The 19,189-nt window shown below is 43.3% G+C and overlaps 2 protein-coding genes across 2 annotated transcripts in view; both read left to right on the top strand.

The window, feature by feature from the left end:
• LOC135093529 (uncharacterized) lies at nt 1-8,343 on the top strand. Its single transcript, XM_063992846.1, has 10 exons — nt 1-57; nt 433-916; nt 1,271-1,348; nt 1,790-1,944; nt 2,690-2,813; nt 3,209-4,792; nt 4,985-5,036; nt 5,576-5,801; nt 6,246-6,362; nt 6,924-8,343. The coding sequence occupies exons 3-10, from the start codon at nt 1,288-1,290 to the stop codon at nt 7,287-7,289; spliced, it is 2,685 nt and encodes an 894-aa protein (XP_063848916.1). The 5' UTR covers nt 1-57; nt 433-916; nt 1,271-1,287; the 3' UTR covers nt 7,290-8,343.
• Nucleotides 8,344-11,608: 3,265 nt separating this feature from the next.
• LOC135093710 (zinc finger CCCH domain-containing protein 10-like) overlaps nt 11,609-19,189 on the top strand; it is a 12,787-nt gene continuing 5,206 nt past the window's right edge. Inside the window, exons 1-5 of the mRNA XM_063993236.1 lie at nt 11,609-11,733; nt 12,605-12,883; nt 14,483-14,618; nt 14,999-15,442; nt 16,371-19,189. The exon at nt 16,371-19,189 is cut by the window's right edge and continues 5,206 nt beyond it. Coding sequence (XP_063849306.1) covers nt 12,618-12,883; nt 14,483-14,618; nt 14,999-15,442; nt 16,371-16,868 — 1,344 coding nt within the window. The 5' untranslated portion in view covers nt 11,609-11,733; nt 12,605-12,617 and the 3' untranslated portion in view covers nt 16,869-19,189. The remainder of the gene's footprint in view (nt 11,734-12,604; nt 12,884-14,482; nt 14,619-14,998; nt 15,443-16,370) is intronic.

Consider the following 19,189-nt stretch of genomic DNA (forward strand, 5'->3'; position numbering starts at 1 on the left):
CTTTCCAGAACCTCGGCCGGGAAGCGTCTCTCCGTCTCTCCGTCTCTTCGTCTCTCGGTCTCTCTCTTTCCTGTCTTCGTTTCCGTTTTCTTTGCTCAGATTATTGTTGCTGTTTTTTTTTTTTTTTTTTGGCTTTTTTTCTCACAATCGTTCGTCTCATATTTATTATTTTCACTGACTTGTTATTTTCGTTTTTATAATAATTTGTTAACATTTTTTTTTTTTGTGTGTATGTACATATTTTGAAACTTTTGCTGTGTTGTTTATTATTTTCAAGATCTTTTTTTTATTTCAGTTTCTATATTTATTTATTTATTTATTTTCAGGTAACTTTTATCCTCATTTATCTATTTTTTCACTTTTTTTTATATTTCTTCTTTTCTTTTTAAAATTTGATGGATAATTTTTTTCATATTTATCTTCTTTTCTTAGACGGAAGGCGGAATTTCATGGAAGTGTAAAAGAAAGAGAAAAATAAAGTCGACGGAACGAAGAGATACACAACATATCATAGAAAACGGAAGATCTGTTGATAATTTGACTTGAAGAAATAAAAAGAAAAAATAGTGTTCTCAATTCCAAAAAAGTAAAATAAAAAGTGAAAACGAACGGAGATTAAAGGAACAATTGTCAAAAAATAGAAAAAAAGAAAGAAAAACTGAAAAAATAAGTAAAAAGAAACGAAAAAGAAAGAAAGAAAAGCGCATCTAATTATCAGTGACGTGTATTGTATTTTGTTTGTTTATTTACTTATCTATCTATTAACTCACTCTTTTACTTTCCTCCTTTATTGTCTTCTTACTCGTTGTCTTATTCATTCTTTGATTTGTGTGCTTAGTCAGTCTGTTTGTTCATCTTTTTACTTTTCAACTTTTTTGCTTCAAGAATGTGAGTGACTTCGATGCTTCGGTACTGGGTGAGTGAAGCACACACGCACACACACACACACACACACACACACACACACACCTAGACAGATAGACGGATGGCCAAGCAAACAGACACATGGACAGACAAATAAACAAATAGACAAATAGATAGATGGATAGATAGATAGATAGATAGATAGATAGAAAGATGAACAAGTAGATGGATGGACAAAGAGACAGACAGACAGGCAGAAAAAAAGATAGATAGGTAAACAGATACACATAAGTAGACAAAAAATATAGATAATGAAAATGAAACAGGTAGATAGACATAAACAGATGGATAAAGAAAAAAAAAAAAGATGATTTTACTGACGCGCACACTTGTTTTCTTCCCGCAGGCAGTGGAAGTAAAGAGATGAAGACACAACATCTGACAACTCCATCTCACCTCTGCCTCTCCTTCTTCGCCTTCGCTGGTACGTCTGAGTGTCGTCTTCTTACGCGCTTCCCCCTCTACAGACCTGTTTTCCAAGGCCACAGACATGATTAGCCGGGTTCTCAAGAGCGTTTCTCCTATTAATAATGTAGGAATCGTGTTAATCTGCCACTTGAACCCTAAAAACTTACATTAAAACCCACGCAACTTCCTATAGAGCCTTTTGAAAGTAGTGGAGATTATGAGGGAGGACCATATTCTGCAACACTTGTGCGCTGCATCTCCACTACTTTCAAAAGGCTTTATATGAAGTGACACTGGTTTTCAAGGGTGTTTTTTATGGTTCTAGTGACAGGTTTACAAAATTTCTACATTATTCACGGGAGAAACACTCTTGAGAACCCGGCTAATCATTTTTGTGGCCTTTGAAAACAGTCGTGGTCGGAGCAGAGCGTTTCAGAATACGGTATTTGTCTCTCAGCCGTGTGTGGGCGTGCGGGCGTGGCAGGCATGGCGGCGCGGCCTGGCGAGGAGGGCGTGGACACGGTGAAGGTGTTCGCCATGCAGCTGGACATGTGGGCGCCGCCGAAAGATGATGTCCTCATACGCTACAACCTGACAGACCATTTCAAGGAGGTGTGTGTGTGTGTGTGTGTGTGTGTGTGTGTGTTGTTGTGGTAATTTTTTACTCAATGTCTGTTTATCCCATGTTCTGCCTCTCCCTTTTCCCCTCGTCTATCCTGTCCTTGTATGATCTATTTTGTAATGCGCACAAGCTCCGGGGCTTCCTGCCAGCTTCTGTCTTTCCTCCCTCCTGTGACGCGAACTGTTTCAGGAGGGAGGCTTCAAGACGCGCCTCCTCAGAATTTTGGAAGTAACCGTCGTTCACCCATTTCCAGACAATGACTCTTTACTACTGGACACAAATAAGATTGATTTTTACATCATGATCTGCGCAATGAAGGAATTAGTACTGGAATTAATGAACTGAATATATCTAAACCAAACCTAACCAAACCTAACCTAACCAAACCTAACCTAACCTAACCTAACCTAACCTAACCAAACCTAACCTAACCAAACCGAACCTAACCTAACCTAACCTAACCAAACCAAACCTAACCTAACCTAATCTAACCCAACCAAACCTAACCTAACCTAGCTTCTAATTTAGTCCTCGGATGGAAACGCTAATGTTATTTCAATATTATCCAAGAGAAAATTAATCTTGCATACTTTCATCTATGTGTGTAGCAGTGGAAACCATTTATGTAACCTTCTTCATGATAACGAGAGACGAGCAGAACAGTAAAGAGGTCAGGTGTTGCTGCAGTGACCACCACCACCACCACCACCACCACCACCTCTGCCTCTACCACAGGGTGACGTGTCAGAGTTCCCGGAGGTGACGGTGTGTCTGCGAGCGCGCCCCGTAGTTCTGATGAGTTACGAGAGCCACATCTCCATCGCTACCTCAGACCAGGACAACGACGTGCTGCATATGTGTGAGTGTGTGTGTGTGTGTGTGTGTGTGTGTGTGTGTGTGTGTGTGTGTGTGTGTGTGTGTGTGTGTTCACGTTTATGTTTCATTGGGTCAGTTTTGTGTTTACTTTTTGTTCTCGTTGTTCTGTTTTCTTCGTTTCGTTATTCCATGTCGTTTTTCTTGCCTCTCCGTCTGTGTCTCTGTGTGTATAGCTGTCTGTCTGTCTGTCTGTCGCTCTGTGTTTATCTCTACATGCATGCCTTTGTCGCTATTCCTGCCTTTGTGTCTGTATCTTCTTATCTTTGTCTTTATCTCTGGCTGTATTTTTATCCTGTATCTCTTTCTTCTGTCACTATTTCGTCCTATGCTTCTGTCCCCCTCCCTCTCCCTCCCCCTGATCGTCGGCACCTCCGTCAGACCGGCGCGGGGAGCACCACGGCTTCTACTACAACGGCGTGCGTCAGTACGGCTTCCTCAACATGACCAACGACATCGGCCTGCATGAATGGAGCCACTACTGCCACAACTTCCACCACGGGGAGTACCGCGCCTACATCCACGGCGAGCTGGCGGCGAGCGGCCCCTTCAGCGTGCCCCACAAGGTGCCCCTCCCCGTCAAGGGCATCATCACCATCGGCCAGGAGCAGGACCTCCTGGCGGGGGGCTACGACACGGACCAGAGCTTCAGGGGCCACATAGCGCAGGTCAACATCTGGAACAGGTCGCTCACGCCGGAGGAGGTGCGGGTCCAGGCGGGCTGCGCTAAGTCCCCGATTGGCAACATCTTCTCTACGGACAGGGAGGCGGTGGAGCTGCTGGGCGGCGCCACGGTGGAACTGGTGGAGCACTCGTACTTCTGCCGCAAAGATGTGGAGTACGTGATCTTCCCCGAGGCGCGATACATGGCTGAGTCGCGCCTCACCTGCAATAGGATCGGCTATGAGGTGTACACGCCCCTGAACCGCGCCGACAACATCGTGCTGCACCAGGAGTCCCTGCGCTTTGCAGAGAACTGCCTATCCAACTACCACCTTTGGATCGGTGTCACGGACCAGGAGGAGGAGGACGTGTGGCGGAAGTTCACGGACAACTCGATCGCGGAGACGCAGTTCGAGCTGAATGAACCGAACGGCGGGACTGGCGAGAACTGCATGCTAATGTTTCTGCCCAACGGCCTGTGGGTGGACACCTCCTGCGTCATCAAGTGGCCGGCCTGCGTGCCCTGCGAGGTGGACAGGACCTCACCGCTGCGCCTCCGGGGGTTCTGCTTCTCCAACGAGGCGGAGACGTTTTACGAGGTGCTGGGGTACCGCGGGGAGAAGCCCTACCTGCACGGCTACTACGGCTTCATGGTGTACCGCAGCAGCAACTACACCTGGGAGATGTTCGACACCACGGTGGGGGAGGTGGTGGGCATCCTGGACGTGCCCTCCAAGGACTCCTACCCCATAGGCCGCCACACGTGGACGCTGCGCCGTTCAATGTGCAACTACCTGATCGGGTCGCGCATCCCTCTCAGCTTCTCGATCTGCGACAACGACGAGTTCACCTGCGCCAACGGGGACTGCATCCCCAAGGAGCGGCGCTGCAACGCCAAGGACGACTGCTCAGACCTGTCCGACGAGGAGGACTGTCAGTTCATCGTCCTGCCGAAGGGCTACCGATCAGAGCGCCCGCCGGATAATGAGACAGAAGGCCTGGCAATTAACCTTGCGTCAGTCGTGAGAGTCCTTCGCTTCATGGAGATCTCAGACATTCGCAGGGTCATCAACGTGGAGTTTACAGTGGAGATCACCTGGAATGAACCGCGCCCCAAGTACTACAACCTCGGGGACACGCTGGAGTGGAACAAGCTCTCGGAGACGGACCGGGGCAAGCTGTGGACGGTGAAGCTGCAGTTCCCCAACGTGTACGACGGAAACATCAAGCTGCTGTCTGAGGAGCTGTACCTCAACAAGATTGCAGGACCCATGCCGCCTGACTACAACAACGTGAGGATGGGTGAGTGGTGGTGGTGGTGGTGGTAATTGTCGTTGTTGTTGTTGTTGTAGTGGTAGTAGTGGTAGTAGTAGTAGTAATAGTAGTATAGTGCTGGTGGTGGCTGCGATGGTGGTTGTGGTTTCTTGTTTACATGAGTGTGTTTGTTCGTGTGTTTATCTGCTGATCTGTTTGTGTGTTTGCTTTCCCTTCCAGATACTGTGTACCACGGCAAGTCCGCCATGATGGTACAGCGGCTACATTACAGGTAAGCAAGCAAGCGCGCACACACACACACACACACACACACACACACACACACACACACACACACAATACTATAAGCAGCACCACGTCTGTCAGTAAAGACATGACATAGCTAAGAAAATTTGAAATTATTCCTTTCATAACAATTTATTTTCCCTGCACCTCTCCCTCTTCGTCGTTCTTTTCCTCCTTGTCTTCTTCCTCTTCCTCCTCCTTGATCTCAATTTCCTCGTCCTCATTCTTGCCTTCATTCTCCTATACTCTCTTGTTTCTTGTTCTCCTCTTCCTCCTCCATTTTCTCTCGCTCCTTGTTCTTCTCTTTTACCTTTAACTTTCTCTTGTCCTTTCTCCCCTGATTCTTATGCTTCTCTTCTTCCCCTTCCTCTTCATCCATCTCTTCTCCATCTCTTCGTCCTCGTCCTTCGCCCTATTATCCTTCTCGTCCATCTGATTCTCTTGTCCCTCTCGTCCATCTCGTCCTCTTCGCTTCGTCTTCTTCCTCCTCCACCTCCTCCTCCCCCTGGCTCCTCTTCTCCACAGCGGTATCTTCGCCTGCACCTTCGACGTGTTCTATTACCCGTTCGACAGCCAACACTGCTTCCTCCAACTGCAGCTCTCTGTCAGGCGCGAGCTGGTCAAGTTCTCTGAAGATAGGGCCCAAGTGGAGTACCTGGAGGACCCCAAGCTGCCGGCCTACATTCTAAAGGGCATCTTTATCACTGTGTTGGAGAGCGGCAGCAATGAGACCAGATATTCAATGCTTAATGTGAGAAAAGGGAAGGTTCTGGAGGGCGTGGTGTGGTGTGGTGTGGTAATTGGGTGTGGTGAAGGGTGTGGTGTGGTTTGGTTAGATTAAGTTGGGTTTGGTTAAGTTTGGTTGGGTTCAATTTGGTTATGTGTAGTGTAGTTTGGCGTGGTTTAGTTGCATTGGATTAGGTGTGGTGTGGCTTGGTGTGACTGGCTTGGTTAGGCTTGGTGTGGTTGTGTGTGGTGTAGTTTGGCGTGGTTTAGTTGCATTGGATTAGGCGTGGTGTGGCTTGGTGTGACTGGCTTGGTTAGGCTTGGTTTAGTTTGGTTGGATTCGGTTTGGTTTAGAATGGGACCTCAGTTTGAATTACTAAACGTCTCAGGGCAAGGTTTAGTTTGGTTTGGTTTGGCTTCATAATCCAAAGACTTTTTAGCATCCTGGGAGCCCGTCTCTTCCCTGCAGGTGGAGTTCGTGTTGGCGAGGCGGTGGAAGATGATCGTGCTGACTGTGTACCTGCCCACGGCCATGCTGCAGCTCGTAGGCTACACTACTCTCTTTGTCAACGTGGCCCTCATGGACGTGAGTGTTCTTACCTAATTGTACCTTGACGGGATTGAGGTAGGCTTGTTATGTTCCGTCTTTCAAGCTTAATTTGTCTTATTTATATTTTAGGCTGTGAGTGTGTGTGTGTCCTCAAATATCAATAAAAAGGAAACATCAAGCACAAACGGAGACACGTCCTTGTTTTATGCTACCTCAGGCCCACGAACATAACAAGAAATTAGATAAATAAACAAGTGGAACAAAACAATCAAATGAACAAATATAAACAGTTCAAACACCAATAATTTTTTTTTTAAATAAAACAAAACAGCGAAGGATAAACACGCCTTGCAGTCCTGCTGGACCATATTCTGAAACACTTCTGCGCCGCACCTCCATTACATTCAAAAGGTTCAACTTGAAGTTACACGGTTGTTTTTATGGTTCTAATGACACATTAACAGGAGAAATACTATTGCGAACCCAGCTGATCATTTTTGTTGGCTTCGGAAATAGTGGTGGCGAGAGAGCAGCGTTTTATAATACCCATGGAGTACACCACCGCTTCACGCATCCACTGTTGCCTCTCCCGCGCAGGTCCGCATGGCCGTCAGTTTAACAACGCTTCTTGTGCTGTACACTCTCTTCAGCAACACCTCGGACGCCCTTCCCACGACAGCCTACGTGAAGCTCATAGACGTGTGGTTCTTCTTTTGCATCTTCCTGCTGTTCTTCATCATCGTTATTCATACGGTGGTGGAACATATGGTGAATCTATCGGAGAACAAGAACTTCACGCAGGTTCTCCCCTTCGACCCCAGACGCACCATGGAGAAGTCAATGCGTCCGTCCTCCCCAGAAGCCGAGCGCCTCCTGTTCGCCTGTAGGTACATTCTGGTGCCGGGGATCATCTTCTTGTTCAATATCATCTACTGGGGCCTGGTGTTCAGTGAGACTTTCTGAGCGTTTGACACTTTCACTGTACAAGCCCAGGGTCTAACCGCGGGAAAATCAAATACCTAAACGACTAAGAGAAATAAAACTGGTGAAATATAAAAGATCCCCCGACAATACAAATATTTAAATAAATAAATAGTTTAGTTTACCGGACCAGAAACTAAAGTAAATATATATGAAAAAAAATAATAAAAAAAATAAATAAATAAATACATAAATAACTGATGAAATATGAAAAAACTCCCATCATAGAAAAAAATACACAAATGAGTAAAATAAAAATAAAACTGATAGAATATACAAGAATCCTTTCCCATTTCCATCCTTGCCTCTCATAAAAAATAAATAAATAAATAAATAAATAAAAATACGTACAAACCAAACAAAAGAGTAAGGTCAAAGTAGGTACGCACCGCATCACCTGGCGGCATCTCACCTTTAATTAGCAGCTTAAAGGTAACGGGTCGGAGCTTTTTATTCACCTGTTGTGTAATATATGCCCATAAACTGTAGGGCAGGTGTATGTAGGGGGCACTTGAATGAATCTTGGTTAATGTGTTACGACTTGTCACCTTCATTTTTTTTTTTCCTTGCGTTTTATCTTTCTTATTTTTGTTTGTTTATTTCATTCGTTTATGTGTTTATATTTACTTTTTACTTATCTTTCTATCTCTTTTATTGTCTTGCTTTTGTTTTGTTCGTGCTTTTATTAGTTTATTTCTTTATTTGTCTATTTAGTGATTTATTATTTTCTTATTTATATATCTGTCTATCTATCTATACATTTTCCTATCTGTTTCTTTATCTATTCAGTTATAAGGACTAGAGAGATTACATAATATGGGCTGTTTCATTATTATTATTATTATTTAACCTTCAAACGACTGATGTATTTGCTGGAAAGATTAAGAAAAAAAGAAATACAACGAAGAGTACATAGTGTAATAATGAGGTATATTTTCTCTATGTGTGTATCTACTCGTCTATTTATCTACGTAATATAGCCTAGATGAGTACATTATCTATACGTATGCTGAGTCGAATACAACAATTTCTAGTCTGTGGATACTTCATTTACCTTTTTAACTCAATGGAAATATAGATAGGTATACTTTTTTTTTTTTTTTTTATTTATTTTATACAGGGACTGCCACGTGCAGGACAGCTAGCCTAGTACAACCTTCCATTTTTTTTTTTTTTTTATTCACGTGTTCCTAATATTCTTGGCTTGTTAAGTAGATAAACATAAAAAAAAAAAAGAGAAAAAAGAAAACAAGAATAGGAAAAGAGAAATGTGTGTGCGAGTTTTAAATACATGCAGTTTTCCTTATGTTCCTAATGTTCTTGGTTTGTTGATATAATAAAAAAAAAAACAGCAAAAAAAAAATGTATAGGTTTCGAATACGTATTAATCTATTATTTAATATATATTTTTTTGCTTGCCTTCTTGATATGATTAAAAAAAAAATAGAGAAAGAGAAGGGCGTGGATTTCGAATACACGTAGGTTTATTGGCTTATTGCAGCTCCCCGTTAGGGGGTTCAAGCTTAAAATTTTAGGTTCAAAAAAAGAGGAAGAAATTGGTTCTCAAACAGAGTGGTGGACGAATGGAACAGACTCGGTAATGAAGTTTTTAGTGCCAAGACATTAGGGAGCTTTAAAGAGAAGATTAGACGGATTTGTGGATGGGAATGATAGGTGGAAATAGGTAGGTATATTTAATATAGGGACTGCCACGTGTAGGTCTGATGGCTTCTTGCAGCTTCCCTTATTTCTTGTTCTTACGTTCTGTTGCTTATTGCTCTTTTGTTGACGTGATGTGCTAGGAAGACACACGTAGGAAAAAGAGAAAGAAAAATGTTTGAATCATGCTTCGCCCACCAGCAAATATAATAATATCAAATAAATGTTATAAATAAAAAAAAATGGAAACACTGCCTGCATTAACAGAGAGAGAGAGAGAGAGAGAGAGAGAGAGACTCGGGTTTAACTCCTCTCTTTAAATGCAAGACTGAATTAAGACCATCCCGTCCCAACTACCCTCCAAACTCAACTCACACGTGTCCTAACCATCATAGCTACCGCTATTATTAACCTTCAAAGTCCAGATATATGTTCAATAAAGCGAATAAACCCACATTATTTAATTACATTAGCGGCCGCCGACAACTTACTGCCGCTAAACTCTCACCTTTTGGATGTTAAAAGTTCACATTTTATCACGCCCTTTTTATCCATTTTTCACCGTGTTTTGGGGCAAATCTTAGCGTTTTTAGATGCGGGAATGCCTCAATGGTGAATTCCAGTATATGTAGTTGGGTGGGAATGTGTAATAAGATAGAAATTGAGGGTGAAATAAGGTGTCAAGATGCTGCGTGGCGGTGTGAGTGTCTAGCATTGTGCAGGCAGGCCGCTAAAATATTGATAGGTGATAAACAAGCGTTAGATAGACGGATAGATAGAGGGATTGACATACAGACTAACAAATAGAAAGATAGACAGGAGATAAGTGGCCTGTGTAGTTCGAGAAAAGGAAGGAGGAAGTGGAAAGATGGATGGATATGGATGGTTGAAGAAAGAAAAGAAGAAAGGATAGATAGATAAACAGGCAAATAGACAGATTGATAGATAGGTGGTAGGCAGTCTATGAAGAATGATATAAGGAGCAATTAAAGATGGGAATGAATGGATGGATGAATGGAGGAAGAAAGGATCCAGGGATAGATAGATAAATAGATAGATAGCAAAATGCATTCAGGTTGATAGAAAAAAAAATTTCGATCATCTACCTATCTATCAATCTATCTATCTACTTACCTACTATCTGTCTATTAGTATTACCACTAGGAACACAAAGAATACAAAACCTAAACGAAACAGAGAGAGAGAGAGAGAGAGAGAGAGAATTCCGGCTGCATTAATATTATAGCCAACGTTAGCAATGATTTTTCCTGTGTGTGTGTGTGTGTGTGTGTGTGTGTGTGTGTGTAACAGCCAACAGATGCCACATATCACTATTGAGAGAGCTTCTTGTGCCTATAACTTGTGAAATAAAGGTATATTAGGTATAGGAAACATATGTAACATTTTCGTTTATTCTTTCATAAAAGAGTCTTGTAAGTACCCAAGCATTTTTAAACATATCTTGTCTCTATTACTTCTATGAGGCTCTAGTGGAAGTTATAAGGGTTTTCAAGAGTGTTTTCGTGTTTCTAGGAATACTTTAGCAGTTATTAGTGGAAGTTAGTGGGAATTTTAAGGATGTTTTCGTGGTTTTATTGATAGTTTAGCAAAATCTAATGAAAGTTTTGGGGTTTTCAATGGTATTTTCATGATTTTAGCGATCGTTTTACACCATTACTGAGAAAACTATGAATGAAAACCTGACTACTAATTATACAAGAGTAAATATAGAAGCAGACAAAGCTGGTGGTTGTAAGAGAATGCAGAGAAACGAATGGTGAAATAGGTAGCCAATGCAAGAGGCAGTTGGATCAAGATGATTAGCAAGACATGGATGGAGATAACCTGCAAGATAATTAACAACAGGAACACATAATTAACAAAGGATACGTGGAAAATGGTGAAAATCGGGGGAAGTTACCATACAAAAAGAGGAAACAGATAAACATCCGCTTGTATTAGCAGCACTGAACACAAGAGGGCAGCACAATGACCCAAAGCGGCATCTAACAGGGATAAAAAAATTCACTCATCTTCTCGTTTTACTCACCTATTACTCATCCCTCATCATTCTCACTTAGCAGGGACATACATATAGCATTGATCTACATACACTAGTGTTTAAATATCCATGGAATTGTGTATAAAGTTCGCAAAATGCCGGTAAAATTTTTTTTTTTCTGTGTCGATACAAAAAGATGGCTTGTTGCTATGATTTACAGGGTTTTACCAAGGTATTACTCGGTTTTAGTCTTACCTAACGCGTTTATTTGACTAATGCCATGAGTAAACACTGTGTAAAGAGTGTAGGCGAGATATGAGAGGTAAAAATCAAATGAAAGTTAGACGCGTGAGCCAGATATCCTCTAATTACAGATATTTTAACAGATGTTAGATACTCTTGGTTACGTAAAATCATTTTAATTCACCCATACCACATGTACGAAGTTTCTGGCCTAGTTAGGCGAGATGTGAGAAATGTAAGAGGTAAGAAAAATATAAAACAGGGAAGCTGAAGCAGTTGGAAGTACTTAATTACAAAATGCAGGTGTTTTTAGAGTTGTGAAACATATATGAAAACACTGAAGATTCTTAATGAACTGATACCACCTGTTTGAAGCTTCTGATGATTGTAGAATAAGAGAAATGAGATGAAATAAGGAAGAAATGAGCCGTTGGGGAGGCGGACAAACACTCCCTTCTGTGTGTTTGGGTGAAGGTCGGGGTGAAATTCATCACATTTTCTGATCTCCCGTTGATTCCGGAGGTGAGTTCAGCTCGATGCCTGGGCACTGTGGGGTTTGAGTCCCTCCCCTGCAGCTGGGTGGTGGGTACAGGGTGGTGTGGGGGGGGTGCAGAGGGTGTTGTGGGGTGTGTGCTGGGAGGTGATTGCCACATGCACTCTGGCTGGTGGTGTGTTGTGCTGTGGAACTCCTCTCTCTCTCTCTCTCTCTCTCTCTCTCTCTCTCATTGTTGTGGTTGTTGTGTTGATTTATTTTGTTTCTGCTTTTGGTACTGTTGTTGTTGCTGTTACTAATGTTCTTGAGTCTGCTGCTGCTGCTATTGCTACGGTTCTACCACTAATACTACTTTTTTTATTATTGATCCTCCTGCTACTATTACTGCTGCTACTACTACTACTACTACTACTACTACTACTACTACTACTACTACTACTACTACTACTACTACTACTACTACTACTACTGCTAACGCCCCTCCCCAGGCCAGGTAATGTTAGGTTGAGTTAATGTCCATAAGAGGGGGGCATCCAGAGGAGGGTGAAACATCCATGGTTAGGTTAGGTTAGTGTTCTTAATGGGGGTTCCACAGGGGTAGAAGTCCCCTGGTTAGGTTAGGTTAGATTGGTGCCCTTAAGGTGTGGGGTCCTGGACCTGCTGGTTTGTTGTACTAACTCTTATTTTCTAATGTTCTTATGTTTAATATTTCATGGGCATGGTATTTTATCAATTGAATGATGATAATCTTTCCTCTTCTTGGGGAACCTGCACTTCCATGTGCCTTCATTTTTCATGAATTTTGTTGCCCTTGGCCAGTGCCCCTCATACATGAAAAAAAAAAAAAAAAGAAAAGACAACCTAGTGATAAAAAATAAAAACAATCCATTTTTGTTCCAGGTACCAAAATGAAATGGTTGAGGGAATGAATGGCAACGTTAAGGATGAGGGCGGTGGTGGCGGCGGCGGTGGTGGTGGTGGTGGGGGTGGCGGCGGCACAACAGATGATGACAACATCTGCCGGGACTTCCTGCGCAACGTGTGCCGGCGGGGCAAGCGGTGCAAGTTCCGCCACCCAGATGACGGAGAGCAGGGGTCCCAGGTGGTGACGCAGGTGAAGGCCGACCTCACCTTCTGCCACGACTACCAGAACGGCCACTGCACCAGACCCATGTGCAGGTGAGGGTACATTGGGTCAGGAATAGACTTTTTTACTGAGATTCTTACCTATGTAAGCGCTGTCACCCTCATGTAGGCACAAGTGAAGCCTCCACCCAAGAGTGCAGGAATAATTTCTTAGTGGCATAAGATCGGGTCGTGTGGCTTCACCAGAATAGCAGTGAACACTTTAGTCTCACTCATACAGGATGTGACCTCAAGACCTGTCAAGTTGGTGCTGAATGAATCAACAGAAACAGCAGAAATGACAGATTCAGGGAAATTATTTCAAGTGTTCAGGTCTCTCACAGAAATGAAACAAGCTCTGACTTTGGTGTTACTTTGAGATTAGACAACTTGAAGCAATAACCTCTAGTCCTAACATTAAGGTTCTAAACAAGCAAATTTTCATGAGGGCAGAGGCCATTGAGAATCCTGTAGATCATGATTAGGCCAGGTCTGAGCAGATGACCTTTGGTGTAGGGATGAGAGCAGAGGTGGGGGCAGGAAAAAAATAATAAAGTTAACAGAGACATCAGAGCATAAGGAAATAATAAACTGAACGGTATTACTGATGTAGGGACGAGAGCAAAAGTGAGGCAGGAAAAAAACAGGGAGGGAAAGGTGACATTTAGCACATGGACAAGGCAAGGGAGGGTATGGGAGGGGAAAAAAAGTAGATCAGGCCAAGGTTATGGTTGGGAGAATATCGAGGTAGGCAAAATAGTTCTCTCTCTCCTAGCAACAGAAGAAAAAAACACCAATTTGAATATCTGATTAAATAGCATTAGGTTGTATTTTGTAACTTATGAGCAGGAGCTAATTACAATACAGTATCTCATGAATGACAAATAAGAATAAAGTATTGTTAGGTTATATTATGTAATGTATAAGAGAGGTAATTGGAATGCATTATCACCCTGTCTTAGGTTGTATTATGTAATGTCTGAGGAAGCTAATTAGAATACTGTGTCTCATTGTGTTTGGCTGTATTATGAAACGTGTGACATAGGGAAGAGCGAGATCCAGCCCTCCTTGTCTTAGTCTCTCATTCTTGCCCCTTTCTACCTTTCAGTGCTTTCATAATTCCACACTAACACATCCACAAACCCACACAAGCTTTCATCCCACTTCATCAGCTCTTTTAAGCATCCACATTGTTATTGTCACACTTAAACACATCCACAGACTCATCCACCCTCCCTTCTTACTTTTGCACACTTTGTAGAATCCATTATTCTCACTATTCCACACAGACTCTCACTTTTACACCTCTTTTAAGCATCTGTATCAATATTTTCAGTCCCAAACACACACATAGATTCATTAATTCTGTACAAACAGACCCACAAACTCGTACAATCTTTCATCCCACATTTGCATTCCTTTAAACTCTTTGACTGCTAATTGGTATATCTTTTCTTAATTACTACTCACTCTGAGACATCTTCACTTGTTCTACAGCCATCTCCAATCTTTAAACTGGGTACAAATTGAAAGTTCTATTCTTTTCCAGACCCTTCTTTCTTGTAGATGCTTATAAAGATTTCATGTATTGCTTCTAATGGTTTTAATTGTTTCGTATCATATTAATACTTTCATGCCCAAATGCATCCACAGGTTCATCCACTGCACCTGTGAGGACGAGAACTACTACCTGCGGACCGGAGACCTGCCACCGCACATCCTGGACCAGGCCATCCGCAAGGGACACCTTGGGGATGTCATGCTCAACGGCGATGTCCCAATATGCAAGGTGGGTGGTGGGACCTTAGCGACTGCTATGTGTTGGTCTGAGGGTAGCTTGTAACGTCCTTCATTTTCTTGTGTTCTTGTGATTCTTTTGGGGCAGTGAGAGGTGAACTGACGATGATTGCTGTGTGTTGGTCTAATGGCATCTTGTAACTTCTTGTATTTCCTTCTATCATGACTAGTTGCAGTGAAAGATAAACCTCACCTTGCATCAGCCTCACCCATAGAAACATTTCATTATCCTTTGGACCTCACCCTCACTCCTCCTTACCTCCATACATCACTATCCTATCTAGTTCCTCCCTCACCATTTCCTACCTTACCCACTCCCTGCCTCACCAGTCCCTTCCATCACTTCACTAACTACTCCACCTGCCCCCACAGGACTACCTGATGGGTGAGTGCTGCAGGAGACGTGGCGGCAAATGTAAGTTCCGCCACCTGTCCCAGCGCGAATATGAACAGGAGATCTACGGGACAAGCCTCCGGGACCTTGAACACAGTGGGGGGAACTACTATGAGACTCCCCCCACACCCCCAGAGACCAAGGCACCACCCGACCCGAAACGACAGCGACTCGAGCCCAAGGTCATGCAGGTAGAGATGCCTCGCGATGGGGACTTCCTGCACCCCCTGGATGACCTCGGCAGGGAGATGACTGCCAGGGACCTTAGGGACTTCAGGGACAGGGATCGGGAGAGAGACCGCCGGGGCCTAGAGGAGATCCTGCTGCTGAGGAAACAGATGGATGTGCTGAAGAAGGAGAACACCAGCCTGAAGAAGGAGGTGTCAGATCTCAGGGCCACCAATGAGTTTCTGCTGGATCAGGTATGTGTGTTTGTGTTTGTGTTTGTTTACAGAAGAGTGATTTTAAGATTTATTTATTTATGTTTGATTATTATTGGTTTGCTGCTCCTCTTTCTGCTCCTTTCTTCTTAATTTTCTTGTTGTGTTTGGTTGTCTTTGTGAATTCTGAAGACTTTCAAGACTTTTTTTCTGATTTATTTGTCTTTTAGGTCCAATTATTATTGGTTACTCCTCTTTCGACTCCTTTCCTTTTCATGTTGTGTATGTTTGTCTTTGTGAATTTTGAAGCCATTGAAGCAAAATTTACATGTAGCATGAAGTAGCTTTAAGAAACATATCTCTAAGGCCTTGTATAACTTAAAGAAACTAATTGAATGCTCTGATAAGTTGCTAAAAGACAACACGTTTCCCTGACACATTGGAAAACACCCCAAACCAAAATCTCATCTGTCAACATCACTACAAGCCAAGTAAAACATCTATGACAGGTTTGGAAGCAGTTTAGGATTAAGCTTCAGATTTAAATGTCCTTACAAACTGCATGAAAAATCCCTGACGCATTTGGAACCATTTGAAAACAATGCCACAGAACCAGAAATCCTTAAATACCACTGAGAATTTCATGACTTAATTGGAAACATCTGAAAACAGCACCTCATACCAAGAAATTTGTAAAAACCACTTTGAAATGACATGATGCATTTAAAAGCCTAGAAATACTTTGAAATTGAACATGTTTGGAAATATCAGAAAACAGTACCTCATACCTAAACATTCCTAAAAAAAAACACCTAAAATACCTTGAGGGATTTGAAGACTCCCAGAACAAAGCTTCATTTACATGCATCCTTACAAACCACAATAAACATCCTTAAGATGTCCCAGGACACATCCCTAATGTAGAGGACCCCTAAGCCAAGCCTGACACAGCATTCCTCTCCCGGTTTAGGTGACAACGCTGCGGCTGAGCAAGGCAGCGGGGGGCAGCATGACGGCGGTCACCGTGCCCACCGTGAGCCTGGCCACCACCATCCCTGTAGCCACTAGCGTGCAGCACCTCTCTGGGGCACGCCTCTCCCAGCCCATGCCCATCACCTCTGACGGCTCGGTGGTGGCGCTCCCCCAGGGGCCTCCACGGCCGCCCCCTCCCCCACAGGCACCCCAGCAGGCCCCCCCACAGTCCCTGGCACCCCCATCCCAGCCGGTGGGGGTTGCTCCTCCCGGTCCGGCAGTTGTGGGGTCCATAGGGGGCGTCCAGGTGTCCCTACCACAGGTCTCCACTGTGTCCCTGAACCCACAGATTGCGCCCTCCACCTCCATGACCCCGACCATGCCCCCTCCCTCAGCCCAGACACTGCCACAGGCCATCTCCATGAGTGGTACCACTGGCCATCTGGTCTCCTACCCCATCATGACCCAACCCGTCCTCCGGCCTCAGTTACAATGAAGCCAGGCCCTCCACCATGGCCCCACCACACTCCTCTCCTTCACCATCCTCGACTGGCCACTGCCCCTCCCCGCCACGCCGCAGCAGTCCTCCGGGGCAGCGTCCTGGAGTGAAGCGGCTCCACAGGGACCATCCTGATGCCTCTGTGCTCCCTCTCCTGTCTGTGAGTTGTGTGTGGCTGTGTGGTGTTCCCTGCCATGGTGTGGTGGTGCGGTGGTGTGTTCCCTGCTCCCTGTGAGTGTGGTTCACGTGGTTTGTTTGGTCCTTTGTGTGTTTTGGATTTGCAGGAACTGGTGGAAGCAATGCGAAATGGCCTTATCTTCTCTATTCGTTACCTACCCCCAGTGTTGTTCACCTAGAAAAGCACAATAGACAGAGTTCATTGACCAAAAAGCACGTCACAGAAAGTCAGGCAACCCAATTGATGTTCCTTGTCCACAGCCACATTCTCAGACATGTTCCTGGTGTGTTTGGGTCAAGCACATGCCAGGAAATGATTGGTGTTTACTCGTCACAAGGCACTCCATGGCGGGCACCAGGTGAGGCGGCCCTCTCCTTGGTGATCCACATGCAGGAGCCTCTCTCTGGAATGGGAATGGGAATCAAAGTGTGGACCTAATGTTGACCTAAATTTTGGAGTTTAGCTCAAAATTACATTAGTGGTGAATGATGTTCTTCCTTTTTGCATTGTTGAAATTTAACTGGTTGATTTTCTTTCATTAGTAAGTCTTAAAGTGAATATGTATTCCTGGTTGCTGTATTGAGGATATATTAACTTACCATCATTATTGAGTCTTCTCTATAGTAAACTAAAAGAAATTTAAGGAAAATTGTTTATTTTTATATCAGATCATAAGAATACACTCCTGAGAGATTCATCTGCTTTGCTATGGACAGGAATTCAAGATATTCCCCAATGTAATCAGCCATGTTTTGACTAATAGGTCAGTAAGCCCCTATGCCCCCAGAGAGAGGACTGCCTACCCCCACAAACACAATACATCCCCATAGTGTTGAACAAGCTTCCCTCTGCAATGACTCACCACCAGGCGTCTGTGTCACCACCAACACCACTACCGTCACCACCAATCAGTGTCTCTCATCACTGTCACGTCACCAAATTGTCACAACCAATAGCATTTCGGTCAGGTGCTACAAAAGATGTGTGAATTTTTCTGCTACTGTTTTGTGCCACAGTTGTTCTCCCATCCGTGTATCGAGGCAGAGTCAGAAAGCCCTCATTCATTGTGGCTGTGAGGAGTGTTTAATTGTCTCGACTCATCCTGCAAGCATTTAGTTGTTCCCCAGTCACACAGAGATCAGTGTACATAACCAAAAGCCCTCACAAGACCCAAGCCTCGGGGGATGTGTTGTTGTTACAGGTTTGACTCTTTCACTGCTATTCTCCCTTAACACTGCACCATTGATAGTTTGCAAGGACACAAAAGAGGATACAAGGTTGAATTTTATTGTTTCTCGGCAACGGAACTATTTGAGACTAGTACAAAAATGTGGCTTAAAAAGTTGTACGTGACAGGCTTTGTGTAGCAGTGAAAGGGTTGAGGTTCTTGAGGCAGGACTGTGCAAACTCTTGGCCTGGTGGGTGGAATTTGCTAAGCCTGCACTGTGGTCTTGTATCAGAACACCCTCAGAGTCTTGGACTGATGTGGTCTTGTTGGTTCTTTGATCTGGCAGTGTTTAATTTGGACACGTTGCAAGAGAGTTGTATTTTCAAACCAGACCATGAGACTAATAGATCGTTGAGTTAAATGGTAGTTGTACATTACTATATAGCAAATATCTAAAAAAAAATTAACAGAACTAAATATCTCAGAGAAAAAAAAGCAAAATTGATAGAATGGTGAAGTAAATTGAAGTTGTTTATATTTTACAGAATGTTTAAAAGAACAAGTGTTTTGAGGTATAGTTCTTGGTACATTTTAGACACTCACCCTGAAAACTGCCACCTAATTAGAAGCTGTTTGTTTACATTTAGCAAAATGTTTCAAGAAAAGTGTTCAAAATTATAATTATCAGTTTATTTCAGATGAACTACCCTTTAAACTACCATTTAAAGTAAAAAAATTCAAACACAAACCAAGGCTCATATGGAAAACATGCTGTCAGTAAAATATTTGGCACTTTTTACAGACACCCATAAAACTGCTACTTTGAGACAAAATTTAAACAAAAACTAAGAAAACATTCTCATCTTGTTCTTGAGAAATCTGACAGAAAGACAGGAAAGCAAAAAAACGCTGAAACATGAACCTTTGCAATTTGAACCCAAATGTTTCACTCACTGAGGCTGAGACGTTTGC

The sequence above is a fragment of the Scylla paramamosain genome, chromosome 43 (genome assembly GCF_035594125.1).
Source record: "Scylla paramamosain isolate STU-SP2022 chromosome 43, ASM3559412v1, whole genome shotgun sequence".
Lineage (NCBI taxonomy): Eukaryota > Metazoa > Arthropoda > Malacostraca > Decapoda > Portunidae > Scylla > Scylla paramamosain.

Excerpts from the sequence above, each read along its gene's own strand:
- LOC135093529 (XM_063992846.1), top strand. The coding sequence starts at position 1,288 with ATGAAGACACAACATCTGACAACTCCATCTCACCTCTGCCTCTCCTTC. Across the intron at positions 2,814-3,208 it reads CAACGACGTGCTGCATATGT|ACCGGCGCGGGGAGCACCAC; the intron begins GTGAGTGTGTGT and ends CACCTCCGTCAG. Across the intron at positions 5,802-6,245 it reads CCAGATATTCAATGCTTAAT|GTGGAGTTCGTGTTGGCGAG; the intron begins GTGAGAAAAGGG and ends TCTTCCCTGCAG.